General features: G+C 40.2%; 1 protein-coding gene across 2 annotated transcripts; it reads left to right on the forward strand.

Annotated features, from left to right (window-relative positions):
- Nucleotides 1–3,580: 3,580 nt before the first annotated feature.
- On the forward strand, nucleotides 3,581–7,369 carry LOC135505565 (transcription cofactor vestigial-like protein 2). Of its 2 annotated transcripts, XM_064924630.1 has the most exons (4): nucleotides 3,581–3,753; nucleotides 5,147–5,444; nucleotides 6,233–6,718; nucleotides 7,329–7,369. In XM_064924630.1, exons 1-4 carry the CDS (start codon nucleotides 3,667–3,669, stop codon nucleotides 7,367–7,369), a joined length of 912 nt encoding a protein of 303 aa, XP_064780702.1. In that variant the 5' UTR covers nucleotides 3,581–3,666. The 2 variants fall into 2 exon arrangements, with proteins under 2 accessions (XP_064780702.1, XP_064780703.1); XM_064924631.1 differs by lacking the exon at nucleotides 6,233–6,718.
- Nucleotides 7,370–12,220: the final 4,851 nt, after the last annotated feature.

Genomic DNA, 12,220 nt, shown 5'->3' on the forward strand with positions numbered 1-12,220 from the left:
AATGATCATTCCTCATACACAACATGGAAGTCATTTCATACGACAAGGATTTGTCACCAATGACCTTCAGCTTAATTTATTTGAGGAGTCAGTTGTAATATAATAAAAGAGTTATTCAAGCAGTTTGAAGAGTTTTAATCTAGATGTAAGTATTTTAATGTTTTTGTAGAGATCCTGAAATAACTAGAGAGTGATAATAATAATTTTAATTCATAATGAATTTTTAAATGCTGGAACTAAAACACCGGACACACAAGACAATGATTAGCGCTGCAAAAAAAACAAAAAAACATATCCTACTAATATTTTCAGTCCTCATTTTGCAGTCCCCTCCTACCCTACCGTCCTTCAGCTACTATGTAAAGTACATGTTTGCATTCCTCGTTCACTTCAGGCTTTCTCTGGCAATACCTTTGTGTGCCGCTCATTTCATCCCCTCATCTATCCCCCCACCCCCTCACCCCTCCACCCACACCCCCACCTTCTCTCCTAGTCGGTAGCCTTGGGAGGAGCCAGGCACATTACCTGTAAATGGAAGGTCAGGGCCAAGGGTCCCTCTCCATCAGGGGACCAAACAATGGTTTTAGACTTGAGTCTTGGTCTAGGCAGCCCCGTGTTGAACATAACAATAAATAAAAGCAGTCTGTGAGGTGCACTCCCCCTCCCGTCCTTTCCAGACCCCTATCCACTACCTTTCATTAGACGTGTTAAATGTGCTGTTGTCTCGGCGAGTTAGCTCCTATTAGCGCGGTGTTAACCCTCACCACCCATTTCTTGTCTTTAAGCTGTTGTGAAGAAAGAGAAACACGTTGCGTTACACTGACATCAGAAATGGAAATGTAATTGCAAATGGCAATATTATCTGACTGACTGAAAGTTGAGCTCTGACCGAGTCTAATGTATAACGCGCAGGAAAGGAAATACAATTATCATAGTCCCTTATCACGCAGTATCCCTCAACAATAACCCTACTGACCATTTCACTACCACCTGCAGTGGATTCTCATGTCAATTATTTGGCTAACTAAAAATGATATAGGCCACTGATGAACTGTTACAACTTTGAAATATAAGATGATAAGTGTATGAATAAGTTGAATAAGTGCTAGAATACACAGCCATTCTAAAAAGGTAGAGTACGTTGTTTGTAGACCTGAGGCAATGTGCTCAGTAGACTGTAGACAAAACAGGAGGATAAAGTCAGTATGTGTTGCATGTATTCCACTGATGTGCCCAAAGTGTTACTTCCAACCATGCAGTGGTGCTGGGAGTCAGTTTTCATCTGAAAATCCAGAGCTGTTTAATTATGAGTTTAAGAGGGCTGATGTGTGAGGGGTCTGGTTCTCCCCGACACAGCGCAGGGCTGGCAGAGCAGAGCGGGTGGTGGTTTCCTCCATGGTCCTGTTTCTGCCACAGCCAACAAGGTTAATTGAGTGCAAAGACACTCTCTTATCCAACTCGCCATCAGAGGGCTAGAATCATCTTTACCTTGGATTTCCTTTATATGATTTATCCAGCATCAGACATATTTTGTAGGATATGTTAAAAGGTTTGTCTCCCTTCAATTGTTGAAACATTTAAAGAAATACAGTGAGCTCTAAAAGTATTGGGACAGTGACAATTTGTTGTTATTGTGTTGGGCCTGTATTCCAGAACTTTGGATTTGAACCGTTTAGAAATTACAACACTTTTTGTACATAATCCCCCAATTTTTATTGTGTCATTTTGGAGTAATTTTTATTGTAAATAAGAATAAAATATGTTTCTAAACACTTCTACATTAATGTGGATGCTACCATAATTACAGATAGTCCTGAATTAATCTTGAATAATTATGAGAGAGAAAGTTACAGATGCACAAATATCATACGCCCAAGACATGCTAACCTCTCACCATTACATTAACAAGGGATGTTAGCATTTGGGGGGGGGGGGGGGGTTGATATTTGTGCATCTATAACTCATCATTATTTACGATTCATTCAGGACTACCCATAATCATGGTCGCATCCACATGTATTAGAAACATATTCTATAATTATTTACCATAAGTGACCATTCATTTCTATTGGGCACAAAATCATTTGAAACACAACAAAAACAAATAGCAAATGCATCCAATAAGTTTGTAGAGTCAAAAGCTTGATGTAATCATTGCATGCTAGGAATATGGGATCAGATGCTAAACGTTGGACTAATTTAATACACAGATTTGTCCCAATACTTATGGTCCACTAAAACTATGTAAAAAAAAGTGCTATAATTTCTCAACGGTTCACTGTGAATGAAAATACCCTCAAATTAAAGCTGACAGTCTGCACTTTAACCTCATAGTCATGGTTTCAAATCCAAAGTTCTGGAGTACAGAGACAAAACAAACAAACTGGAGCTCACTATATTTATGGTGGAAAAACCATTTGTCTAAGCCCACAATGACCATGAAAGCAGAGAGAGTCTTTGGATATGAATAGACATTACCTGTCTCACTTTGTTCACAATAGACTAGAGCAACATTTTTGTGATGTTAATACCTTCCTTCCAGTTCCATTATTGTTTGCTGTGAAATGATTATTATTATCATTCAAACTCTAGGTAATCCGTTCTGACCCCGACAAACTATTTAACCTCTGACCTTGGAATCTGACAGGCCACTGAAGGATTGTGACACTCTGTACTGTGTGGGGCTGGAGACCTGCATTCCTCTCATTCATTTATTTGAACTGTTTACATAGACAATTAACACCAACAACGTTGTAACTATGTTACATTCCTTATGTTGAAATTTCTGACTCGTATTGTACTCATTTGGGGGAAATTTGTATGAATAAATGTATTGTTCCAATGAATAGATTATTTTGACAGCCGTACAGGCTGCATGTACTGCCTGATATAACTTACACTGAGGGATTATTTTAAAAGCCTCCATTGCAAAGAATATAACACAGGCTTATTAATAGGTCTTACCACAGAGCCATGAACGTTATGCGACAGATCCATGGGTTTCTATCCTGGCCCATCAAACTATAAAAGTATCAGAATATCATTTAAAAAAAGTTTTATTCACAATATTTTGTATCATACTCTCTCATTTGTGGCAACCAGTGACTGGCCTTATGTAAAGACAATATAAATGAGCTACAAATATAATACACATATTGTGTGAAATTAGCGTGTTGGTATGTAATATAGATTAAATGCAAGTAACAAGCAGGTGCGCATCAAAGGAATTCATTCCAGGTAACAGTCGATATCAGTAAACATTTAACTTGTTACTAAGCTCTCCACTAAGTGGCCTACCCTCTTTGGCAGAGCTCCATTGTATTTCATTTAGCATCTCGCATCTCATGACAGTAATGAAATGTTCATTGCAGACTTTCAGAAGACATAATACACCAGCTCGTGAAGTGCTTTTGCTCCCTCATTGGTCAGATGCAGGCTCGTCCAGAGACACTTGAAAACCGCTGGCTGTGGAACGTCTTTACTTTCCCCGCCACGCGTTCCCTTTCGCACTGACGTAGCGTTAAGAAGGCAGGACGCGCAGCGCGATTGGGATAGAAATGCAGCTCTCCAACGTCCCAGGTTAATCTCTCTCCGTTTAGGAAATTACATCCCTACAATCTGCTTATTCTGTCAAGTTATTATCCGTAAGAATTCGCTTTTTTCGCCATGAGCTGCTTGGATGTTATGTATCAAGTGTATGGTCCACCACCTCAGCCTTATTTTTCCGCAGCGTATAGCCCATATCATCACCAGGTATGTTATTTCTTGTGTTGTTTCGCTTCTTGGCATATTTAGTGCACGGAAACTTTTGTAAAACTTGTGTGGAATAAAACTTTCATCGCGCATTATGGCGCATCATTAGGTCTCTCTAGGCAACTGTGTTTTGGCAATGGTCACTTTAAAAATTATTCTGCATGACAGCCGTCGGTCAATTGGGAACCAATAGTCCCTTCTGACAGTTATCTATTTAATAATAATGTATTAGCCTATTGACAATGCTAGGCCAACTTTTGATTGTTATTGATGATTCATTAATGAATAATGATAGCCATACCTCCTTATATTGTTGTTGACTATATCGAATCTGCGTGATAATATTTTTAGTTGATGTAAGTATTTATAGGTGTTTTAAACCAACTTATTTTTCAAGTGTTTATAGAAATGTTCTCTGTCTTGCTAAATCGAATCGCTCAGGCTAGGCTACTGAATTTGTTGTGTCTATATTCTATTGCTATGTAGGATATTTTGCTATGTGTAAATTAGGACTATTCGTAATGTCGGCTACATTGAAATAGCCAAGGCCTTTATTAACCAATCAAAGCAAAATGATGATGGGTCATTAATAGATTGTGGGCTTCGTTAACACTTTTATTAACCGTTCGTCAAGTCGAAGTTGGATGCAATTTAGGATTCTTCACTACATTCACAACAATTGTTTTGTTACCGCGTAACATTTTTCATAACTTGCAAATGAGCAAGTGCAGTTGACAATTGAATAAACGGTGCTCTGGTAACGATTTCGTTGAAGCTTATCCGGTGATTACTGTAAGTTAAGATATTGCTTGTGCATGCACAAGAACCAGTTCGGCATGTATGGACTATTCGTTTTCCAGACGTGCATTGGTGCTACGGCCCTTTACATGTTTGTAACTTTCTTAAAACCTCTCATAGTCAATACACAAATGCAGATCTTCGTTTGCACGGAGAGTTGGTTTTCATATTTCAAATAGGTCTAACGTTTTCTTTAAATTGAGTGAGTATGCACAGAGAGAATGGAATAATGGCATTAATTAAAAACTCTCCAATGTCCATAATTAACCAATTAACTGAGTTGCGATATGTTCAGGAATTTAAATGCAATAACTTTGTTCTAGAATCCAACCACTGCCTCCTCTAAAACAAGTTTGAGTAGGCCTATGAAGGAGGAGAGGACCATGCGTTTATTTTTAATATACCACACACAGAGGCCACAATATAATGCGCAACTGTTGGACAATAATGAAAAACGCAAAAATGTCACACGTGGTCACCCAAATGGGCAGATGAAATTCAAGTAGATCATTTGTAACTTGATGCCTTGATAGGAATTCATATCTAATACATGTCAAGGCTATTACATTCTGACGTTTTTTATCGGATGTTTCAGAAATTGGCATTTTATTCCAAAATGCAAGAAGCGCAAGAGAGCATCAGCGGGGGCAGCTCGTTCTCGAACCTCGCGGGTCCGACGATAAAGGAGGAGGACTGCGCGCGCGAGAAAGATCACCCTCCGGAGGCCGAGTACCTGAACTCGCGGTGCGTGCTCTTCACCTACTTCCAGGGGGACATCAGCTCAGTGGTGGACGAGCACTTCAGCCGGGCCCTCAACCAGCCCACCAGCTACGTCCCCGGGACGGTCAGCAACAAGTCCGCACGAGGTAGACCTACATCCACCTCTCGGAGAGGTGCCGATCACAGAACCACTCCAAACACCTGTTCGCGCACAGGGTTTCATTTCACCTCAAAAACGGTGTATTTAGGCTACATAGAAGATAAAGGAAACGTTTTCATAAATATTTGCATTCATTTGGCAAGTAGGCCTAGGTCTTGCATGCAAGTGAGTTCTTGGTTTTTGGTATATCATTGTGTTCACATCCTACTAAAATAAACTGCATTTTAAAAGTTTGGATTTTATAACAAATCAATGAATCCCATGTTTTGCTCCCATTGTTTCAGTTGGCAGTCATTCACTCTCATTTGTGTTTGATCAAAGTTACAAAGGAATCAGAAAGTCAAACAAAATTGATGGGCATGATGAATTGCTGTAAATAAAGCAGTTGACAATATAATAATGTGGGTTCTGGGGAATTTAAGGCTCAGACTTGTTCACTATATTGTAGGGGAACCTGTAGTGAGAGTTTGGTATCATTTTTCTGTTGCATGTTACTTCCTTAATCAACAAACATGTAATTCTATGACCAATATTACACAGCCAAACATTCTTCAATTTTGATCAACCATCAGAAATTATGGACAACAACAACGATATTCATCCATGCATCTTTTTCCCATCATGTTCTCCTTTCTTTCATCCCTACAACTGAACTGATCATTGAGTGATCAGTCTTTAAGCTCTGCTATTCTACCACATCCTCAGAACAGGCTTATCGATCCTCATCCACAGATACATTCATAGTCTTTACCACTTAATTGATCGGTGATTGAGCATTTCAGTGTGTCTGTGGTTTCCTAGATGGACCATTCCCGATGAGCCAGAGGAGTTTCCCTCCATCCTTCTGGAACAGTGCGTACCAGCCCTCCTCCATGAGCAGTGCCTTAGGAGCGTCCCACTCAGAGATACCCTTCACTGGGGACCCTTACTCCTCTGCCTCCCTACATAGTCACCTTCACCATGCTACCCCAGAGCCCTGGCACCACTCACACCACCACCACCACCACCACCCCTACTCACTTGGCGGGGCCATCGGCACCCAGGGCTCCACCTACCCTCGACCCAGCATGCATGAGGTGTATGGCACGCACTTTGACCCCCGCTACAGTTCTCTGCTGGTGCCCTCCGTCCGGCCGCACCGGCTCCCTCCATCCACTGTCCAAGGGCCGAGCGCCTCAACATGTGACATTGGGAAGAGTGAGCCAACCAGCTCGGCCTGGACCGGGACCTTCACCGGGGCAGGGGGGACAGACATCAGCCAGAGCATCGGCCTCAATGTAGACACAGGTAATAATAGCAATAACAACAAAAACACACTCTTCGTAAAGGAGTAGTGGTTCCAAGGGCACTTCAGAATAGCCTTCATTATTTGATTGTCCCCAAACATGCGTAACTACTATTGCGGGCTCTACAATTCATTTAAGATAGAAGTTAAGAAACGTTGCGCCGCCTTACACCAGGGTTATCCTTACATTCATAACACAATCTAGGGTTTCTTTCTGCCTGGGAAAACTGTTGTCTTTTCAAGGCCACTCTCCAACACTAAGAAAGACCATGTCTCTGTGTTTTAACAGGTTGAGTTCTCTGTCTCTGCTTTCTCCTGAGAGGCAAAATGTTTTTTTTTGTTTTTTTTTACACTTTTCTGCTTCAAGGCTTCCTGCTTCTACCTTTAAGCCATTTGATCTCCCTCTTCCTAATCGTCTTCTCTTGCCCTCCCTTCTCTTCTCTCTTTTTTCTCTTTCCTGTCCTCTCAGGTCTGCAGGCCCAGGATAAGAGCAAGGACTTGTACTGGTTTTAAAGCTCTGCTGCCCTCCAGGCCCGAGCTGGCCTCTGTGTTTCTCTGCACTGTGTGATATTGACAGACATTTTCTGTAACAGATTCTAATCTCACTTGCAGCTCGACGCTACACCCTCTGTGGCGGAAACATCCTCAGCTGAAATTACGCCATTGTGGATACCATCTGCTGGAAATGCAGTGGACAAGGGAGAGAATCTAAAACTGAGTCTCTCTTACTTAAGAGAAAGGAGGGCAGGACTTGCTCGACAGCATGCCAGAAATACTAAGTGGTGTGACTGACAACTTTTATCTGGCCAAGACTGAACGCATTCAACTCCTCCAAAGAGGACAGTTGTTGAAAAATAAAACAAATATGGTGAATGTGTGAAACTGGAACATCAAAAATCAGATTTGACAAGAGCATAGTCAGAGACTGGACAAACACTATTTGCCATTGTTATTTTTCTATCTGTGAAAGGAGAGGAGCAAGAGAGTGGAGCATTCTCTAACATGACTGAAGTGAGCACTGGCTATTTGAAGCCACTTGACTCTATCTATATTGCTCCCCAGCAGCTGTCAACGACAACTGTTTCAGAACTCAACGGACACACACAATGGTAGTGTCACTGCACAGTATTTGACGGGGGCTCCGGACTTCATAAAAGGAGCATTTTGTCAAATCTGGACCCCGACCCACAGGGAACAACTGGTTTGACTGGTGATTTTGAGGGGGAAGGGTGGACAGGTGGTAGCAGAAGTGGACACACACAACTGTGCTATGTATGTATGTCTGTGTGCGATCTATGGGCAGCTCTATACATGTGTAGGATCTTAATTTGATCACCCTGTTGCAGGATAACTTTTTTCTAACTTGTAGCGTATTTGAAGTTTAAAAAGGCTTCTGAATTTCAACTTTGAAATTTCAGAGTTGATTTTCCCTTATGAAAAATGTATCAATCCCTACACTAATGTCCATTAATTATAATCCACATAATAATTCACATTTCGTGTTGCTGCAGGATTATTTTCCTGCTTTACCAATTCTGGCTCAAATTAAGATCCTACATCTGTGATAATGTTGTATTTAAGATTTGGATCTTTATAAACTTATTCCTCATTGTTTTTCAGTCATCCCAGGTATATTGCAAAGTCAAACGATTACCCATTGAATATTGTATTGTGAATATATTAATATATTGCCTTTTAAAGTATTTTTTCTTGATACAGTTCGGATGTAATGTCAATGTGTTGCCTGTAACTATAAAGCAACGGCACAATGTGATTAAAACGCAACTATAGCCTCTGATTGTTTAGGCGAACATGTACAGGGCAGATATGGGTGATCTTTAGAAAATACAATTTCATAGACAGTCCGATTGAAAACTATTATGTTTGATGATGTGTCAGTCTATTATTCTGGTTAATTTCTTCAATGATATTATATTGTACAACATCCATATCTTCCAGTCATCTGTAAGCACAACTTAAGTGTTACATGTTTACCCTCCACTAACGCATTGTCAGTGTACTGGGGTTCACATTCATCTCATTTTCTCTCTCCCCTCTTAACCTTTAACTGCAGTGGGCTACATCAGGGTCACACAGAGTGTTTCTTGGTAGTCTTCAACAAATCTACTCTGAAACAAAAGTACACACCTCACACACACGGTTATGAGCTTAAAAAAAGAAGACACCTGTACCATGTCAGATCTAGAGTTGAAATGTATTCAATTTGAGTTTGTATCCTGATCCTTATTCACTTTATATACATCAGAGAAGACTGAAATATAACGAAACGGTCTGACATAAAAACACAAGATTTTCATAGTAAAAAAAACAACCTTTATTAATGAGAACATTATAACAAATATCAATAACGTTCCACCCATGAGGCCAAAGAGTGCGCTTTTGGCCATTGACTGCGGGAAAGGGCTACATCATTCTCTTGTAGATATTGTCAATGCTAATGCTTCAACTTTTCAGTGTGAAGACATACTGTATGTCTAAAGGGAATTCAATACTGTACACCAGCAAAGGTGTATGAAGTATTTGTACAGAGTAGTATTCAGAAAGTTCTTTACAGGGAGATAGCAGCTATGCACATTCAACTGAGATGTTCTTGAGAAGAGACCATGGATATTTCTTACACTATACTCAACACCACTACTATTTTCTTTATTTTTCTCCATGAGGTCATACAATAGGCTACATGCAAACAGGCCACAAATAACACGTAACTTACATATCAGACGGAGAAAAAAAATAGGGGTTGAGAAAGAAAATCTACAACAAAAGTCCAAATAAAAGTGTGATGATGCCGCCATATGTTTCCTCTCTCAGATGGTGATTTTGATTGTGTTTCAGTTTAGCACTGGACAGCTGTAGATTGATATCAGCTTCTGACAAAAGTGATGAAAGACAAGCGAGGGGTGGTGGGTCTCTCTCCCTTCCCAGAGAGCCACTAACAAAGGACTCTTTTCAGAGAGATTATTTTTCAGTAATCATGGAAGCGTTTTAGCAGTTAATGGGATAAAATAGGCTACATGCAGTGTTTGGGTCAATGAATTAGTCTGCTGCATGTAGGCTAAGTGAAAAATGATTGATGAGATTTAAAACTATCAGTATGTAGGCTATGTGTTCTTATAACATAATTGTTATTGGTAGCCTACCATCAAAGTGTGGGCTATTCAGCGTCATCTGGGCTATAGCCTACTATCATCAACTTGTCTAGGTGGCATGTAGGCAAAAAATAACATTGCATAATAGATTGGTGTGTAGCAGAGCCACGGGAAGTACGGGTGCTGAGGTTGCTGCAGCACCCCTGCAAAATCAAATGTAAAAAATTAAAATATATAAATATATGTAATTAGCAGACTGATACAGCCATCTGCAGCGGGAGAAATCTGCCCCCCCCCCCCTCCCCACCACCACAAAACATCTTCCCACGGCTATGGTGTGTAGGCAAAAACAGACCAGTAGCAGTTTGACTGTGCCACCCAGAACGGTCAGAAGTCTTGTTTCCAAGCCGTCGTCACCACGTGGGTAACTCTGACCAGCTGGTCCTCTGGAACATGCGATGGGACACACGATAGCCTTTCGTGTCGCTATTAGGAATATTTGTGAGGTTAGCATATATTCTAAAAGCAGGAACTCATAAAGTCTTGTTTGCTAATTAGAGATAGAGAGGAGCTGTCATTCATATTATCCTAAAAACCCACAGACCCCAGACTGGGTCCAGTTATCCCTATGTGTGACCTTCAGCAGTGGCGGGACAATGATCTACACCAGATCAGTCAGGTCCAGTACAGCAGACAGCCTATCACAAGACGTTTTGATTACCGTGTGTATAAATTACTTTAGGCTTCTTCTTTATGTGTTTTTAGGTGGTAGATTAGTTTTAATATTGCAGATTGATTGTGGCTTCCATCAATGTAATTGTCTGCATAATCTACAATCGCCCATATATATATATATTAGTTTACGCCAGTTAGGGGAGGGGTGGTAGGGTTAGGGGAAAGTAATATAATATAAATATATAATATGTATATATATATATATTTTCAATATATTTTCCTTTATTATGTTCCCCTAACCCTACCACCCCTCCCCTAACTGGCGTAAACTAATGGACAACAACACTTAGGCTTCTACTTTCGGCTTATACACACTATACATATTTTACGGACACAATCTATTTTACAATAGTTCTCTTTTGTTTGTCTTTAGTCTCATCCTTCAGCTACCCCCAACCCCTCCCATCTATCTCTGAAGACCATCCAGTTTGATTTCTATTTGCCATATATTTTTAACTGTGATACTTTAGGATTCATTGCACCAATAGGCTATGCTATAGGCCTAAGCTCTATGTAAATTGATTTTTGTATATGGATAGACAGGCTATCATATTTCAGCATGCATTCTCCAAGAAGAAAAAGTTCTTAAATTGGCCTTCTCGCTATGGCCTCATAAAAGTGGAAACCACACTGGGAACAGGTTATTTGTGTTTGCCTAGATAGAAGATATCCATCAACACATACTATATAATTTTAGTGTGCTTAACATTACATTTCCCTCTGTATAGTTTGTCTCAACCATGCAAAAACATTCTCCACTTCTGTAAACCATTGGCACTATTTCAATTTGTTTGGTTAGAATATCATTACCCCTATCAGTATGCTCAGAATTAAAATGTGCGTCTGATATATTCCACCCTGGAACGAGGCCTGCATTATAATATAACCTTAGAGAGTTGAAATATGATTGTTAACACAGGCCAGGCTAAATGGCAGAAAGCATTGTGTTTTTTAATTTCGTCCATTAATTAATAACAGTCTGATCTCTCTCACACCCTCAGCTTCACCATCCCAAACACTGGCTTGCTCTGCTCTCATTGCCACAGTCTGTTCTCTCTGGGCAGCGTGCCACCTCTCAGTTTAGCATTCAGCCTTTTCTCCATCATAGTCATACAGAGTATAGGGCTTGTGGTGGGTCTATTGCTACGTAAACGTAAGACAGGATCACTTACATGAACCACCTGAGAGACTGTTAGTGTGCTACGTGCAGCCGTGTTGCAGTAATTTTCCAACTCTGTTCATCTTGATTTGAGAGGAGCCCTCATGACCCCTCATGACCCCCACTATATCATGTCATCTCTTTAGCCTCTGTTTCTTTATTTGTCTCTTTCTTTATGGCTCAGGAATCCACCCTTGAATTCAGATGAATGGATGGAGGCTGTTTATGAAAGAAATGAAACATCAATGGTGGGCCCTTGTTATGCACTGACAGTAAACTATATAAATTAGTGGGCCATTAAAAAGGTCACAGGTCAATAGTTTGAAAAGACAACATGAGCAACTCCTACAGCATACAGTATGTCAATAATTCATAAGGTATGCCCAATAATCTTTCCAACAATGAAGGCAGGATCTTTTAAAATGATTAGTACAGTATACAATCATCTGTGTCAATGAGCTTGCCTTTGTATTTAAACACTTTGATAATACAAATTCCTA

The sequence above is a fragment of the Oncorhynchus masou genome, chromosome 19 (assembly GCF_036934945.1).
Source record: "Oncorhynchus masou masou isolate Uvic2021 chromosome 19, UVic_Omas_1.1, whole genome shotgun sequence".
Taxonomy (NCBI): domain Eukaryota; kingdom Metazoa; phylum Chordata; class Actinopteri; order Salmoniformes; family Salmonidae; genus Oncorhynchus; species Oncorhynchus masou.

Coding starts and splice junctions, on each gene's coding strand:
- LOC135505565 (XM_064924630.1), top strand. CDS start 3,667: ATGAGCTGCTTGGATGTTATGTATCAAGTGTATGGTCCACCACCTCAG. Junction 5,445..6,232: donor TACATCCACCTCTCGGAGAG/GTGCCGATCACA, acceptor GTGGTTTCCTAG/ATGGACCATTCCCGATGAGC. Junction 6,719..7,328: donor CGGCCTCAATGTAGACACAG/GTAATAATAGCA, acceptor TCTCACTTGCAG/CTCGACGCTACACCCTCTGT.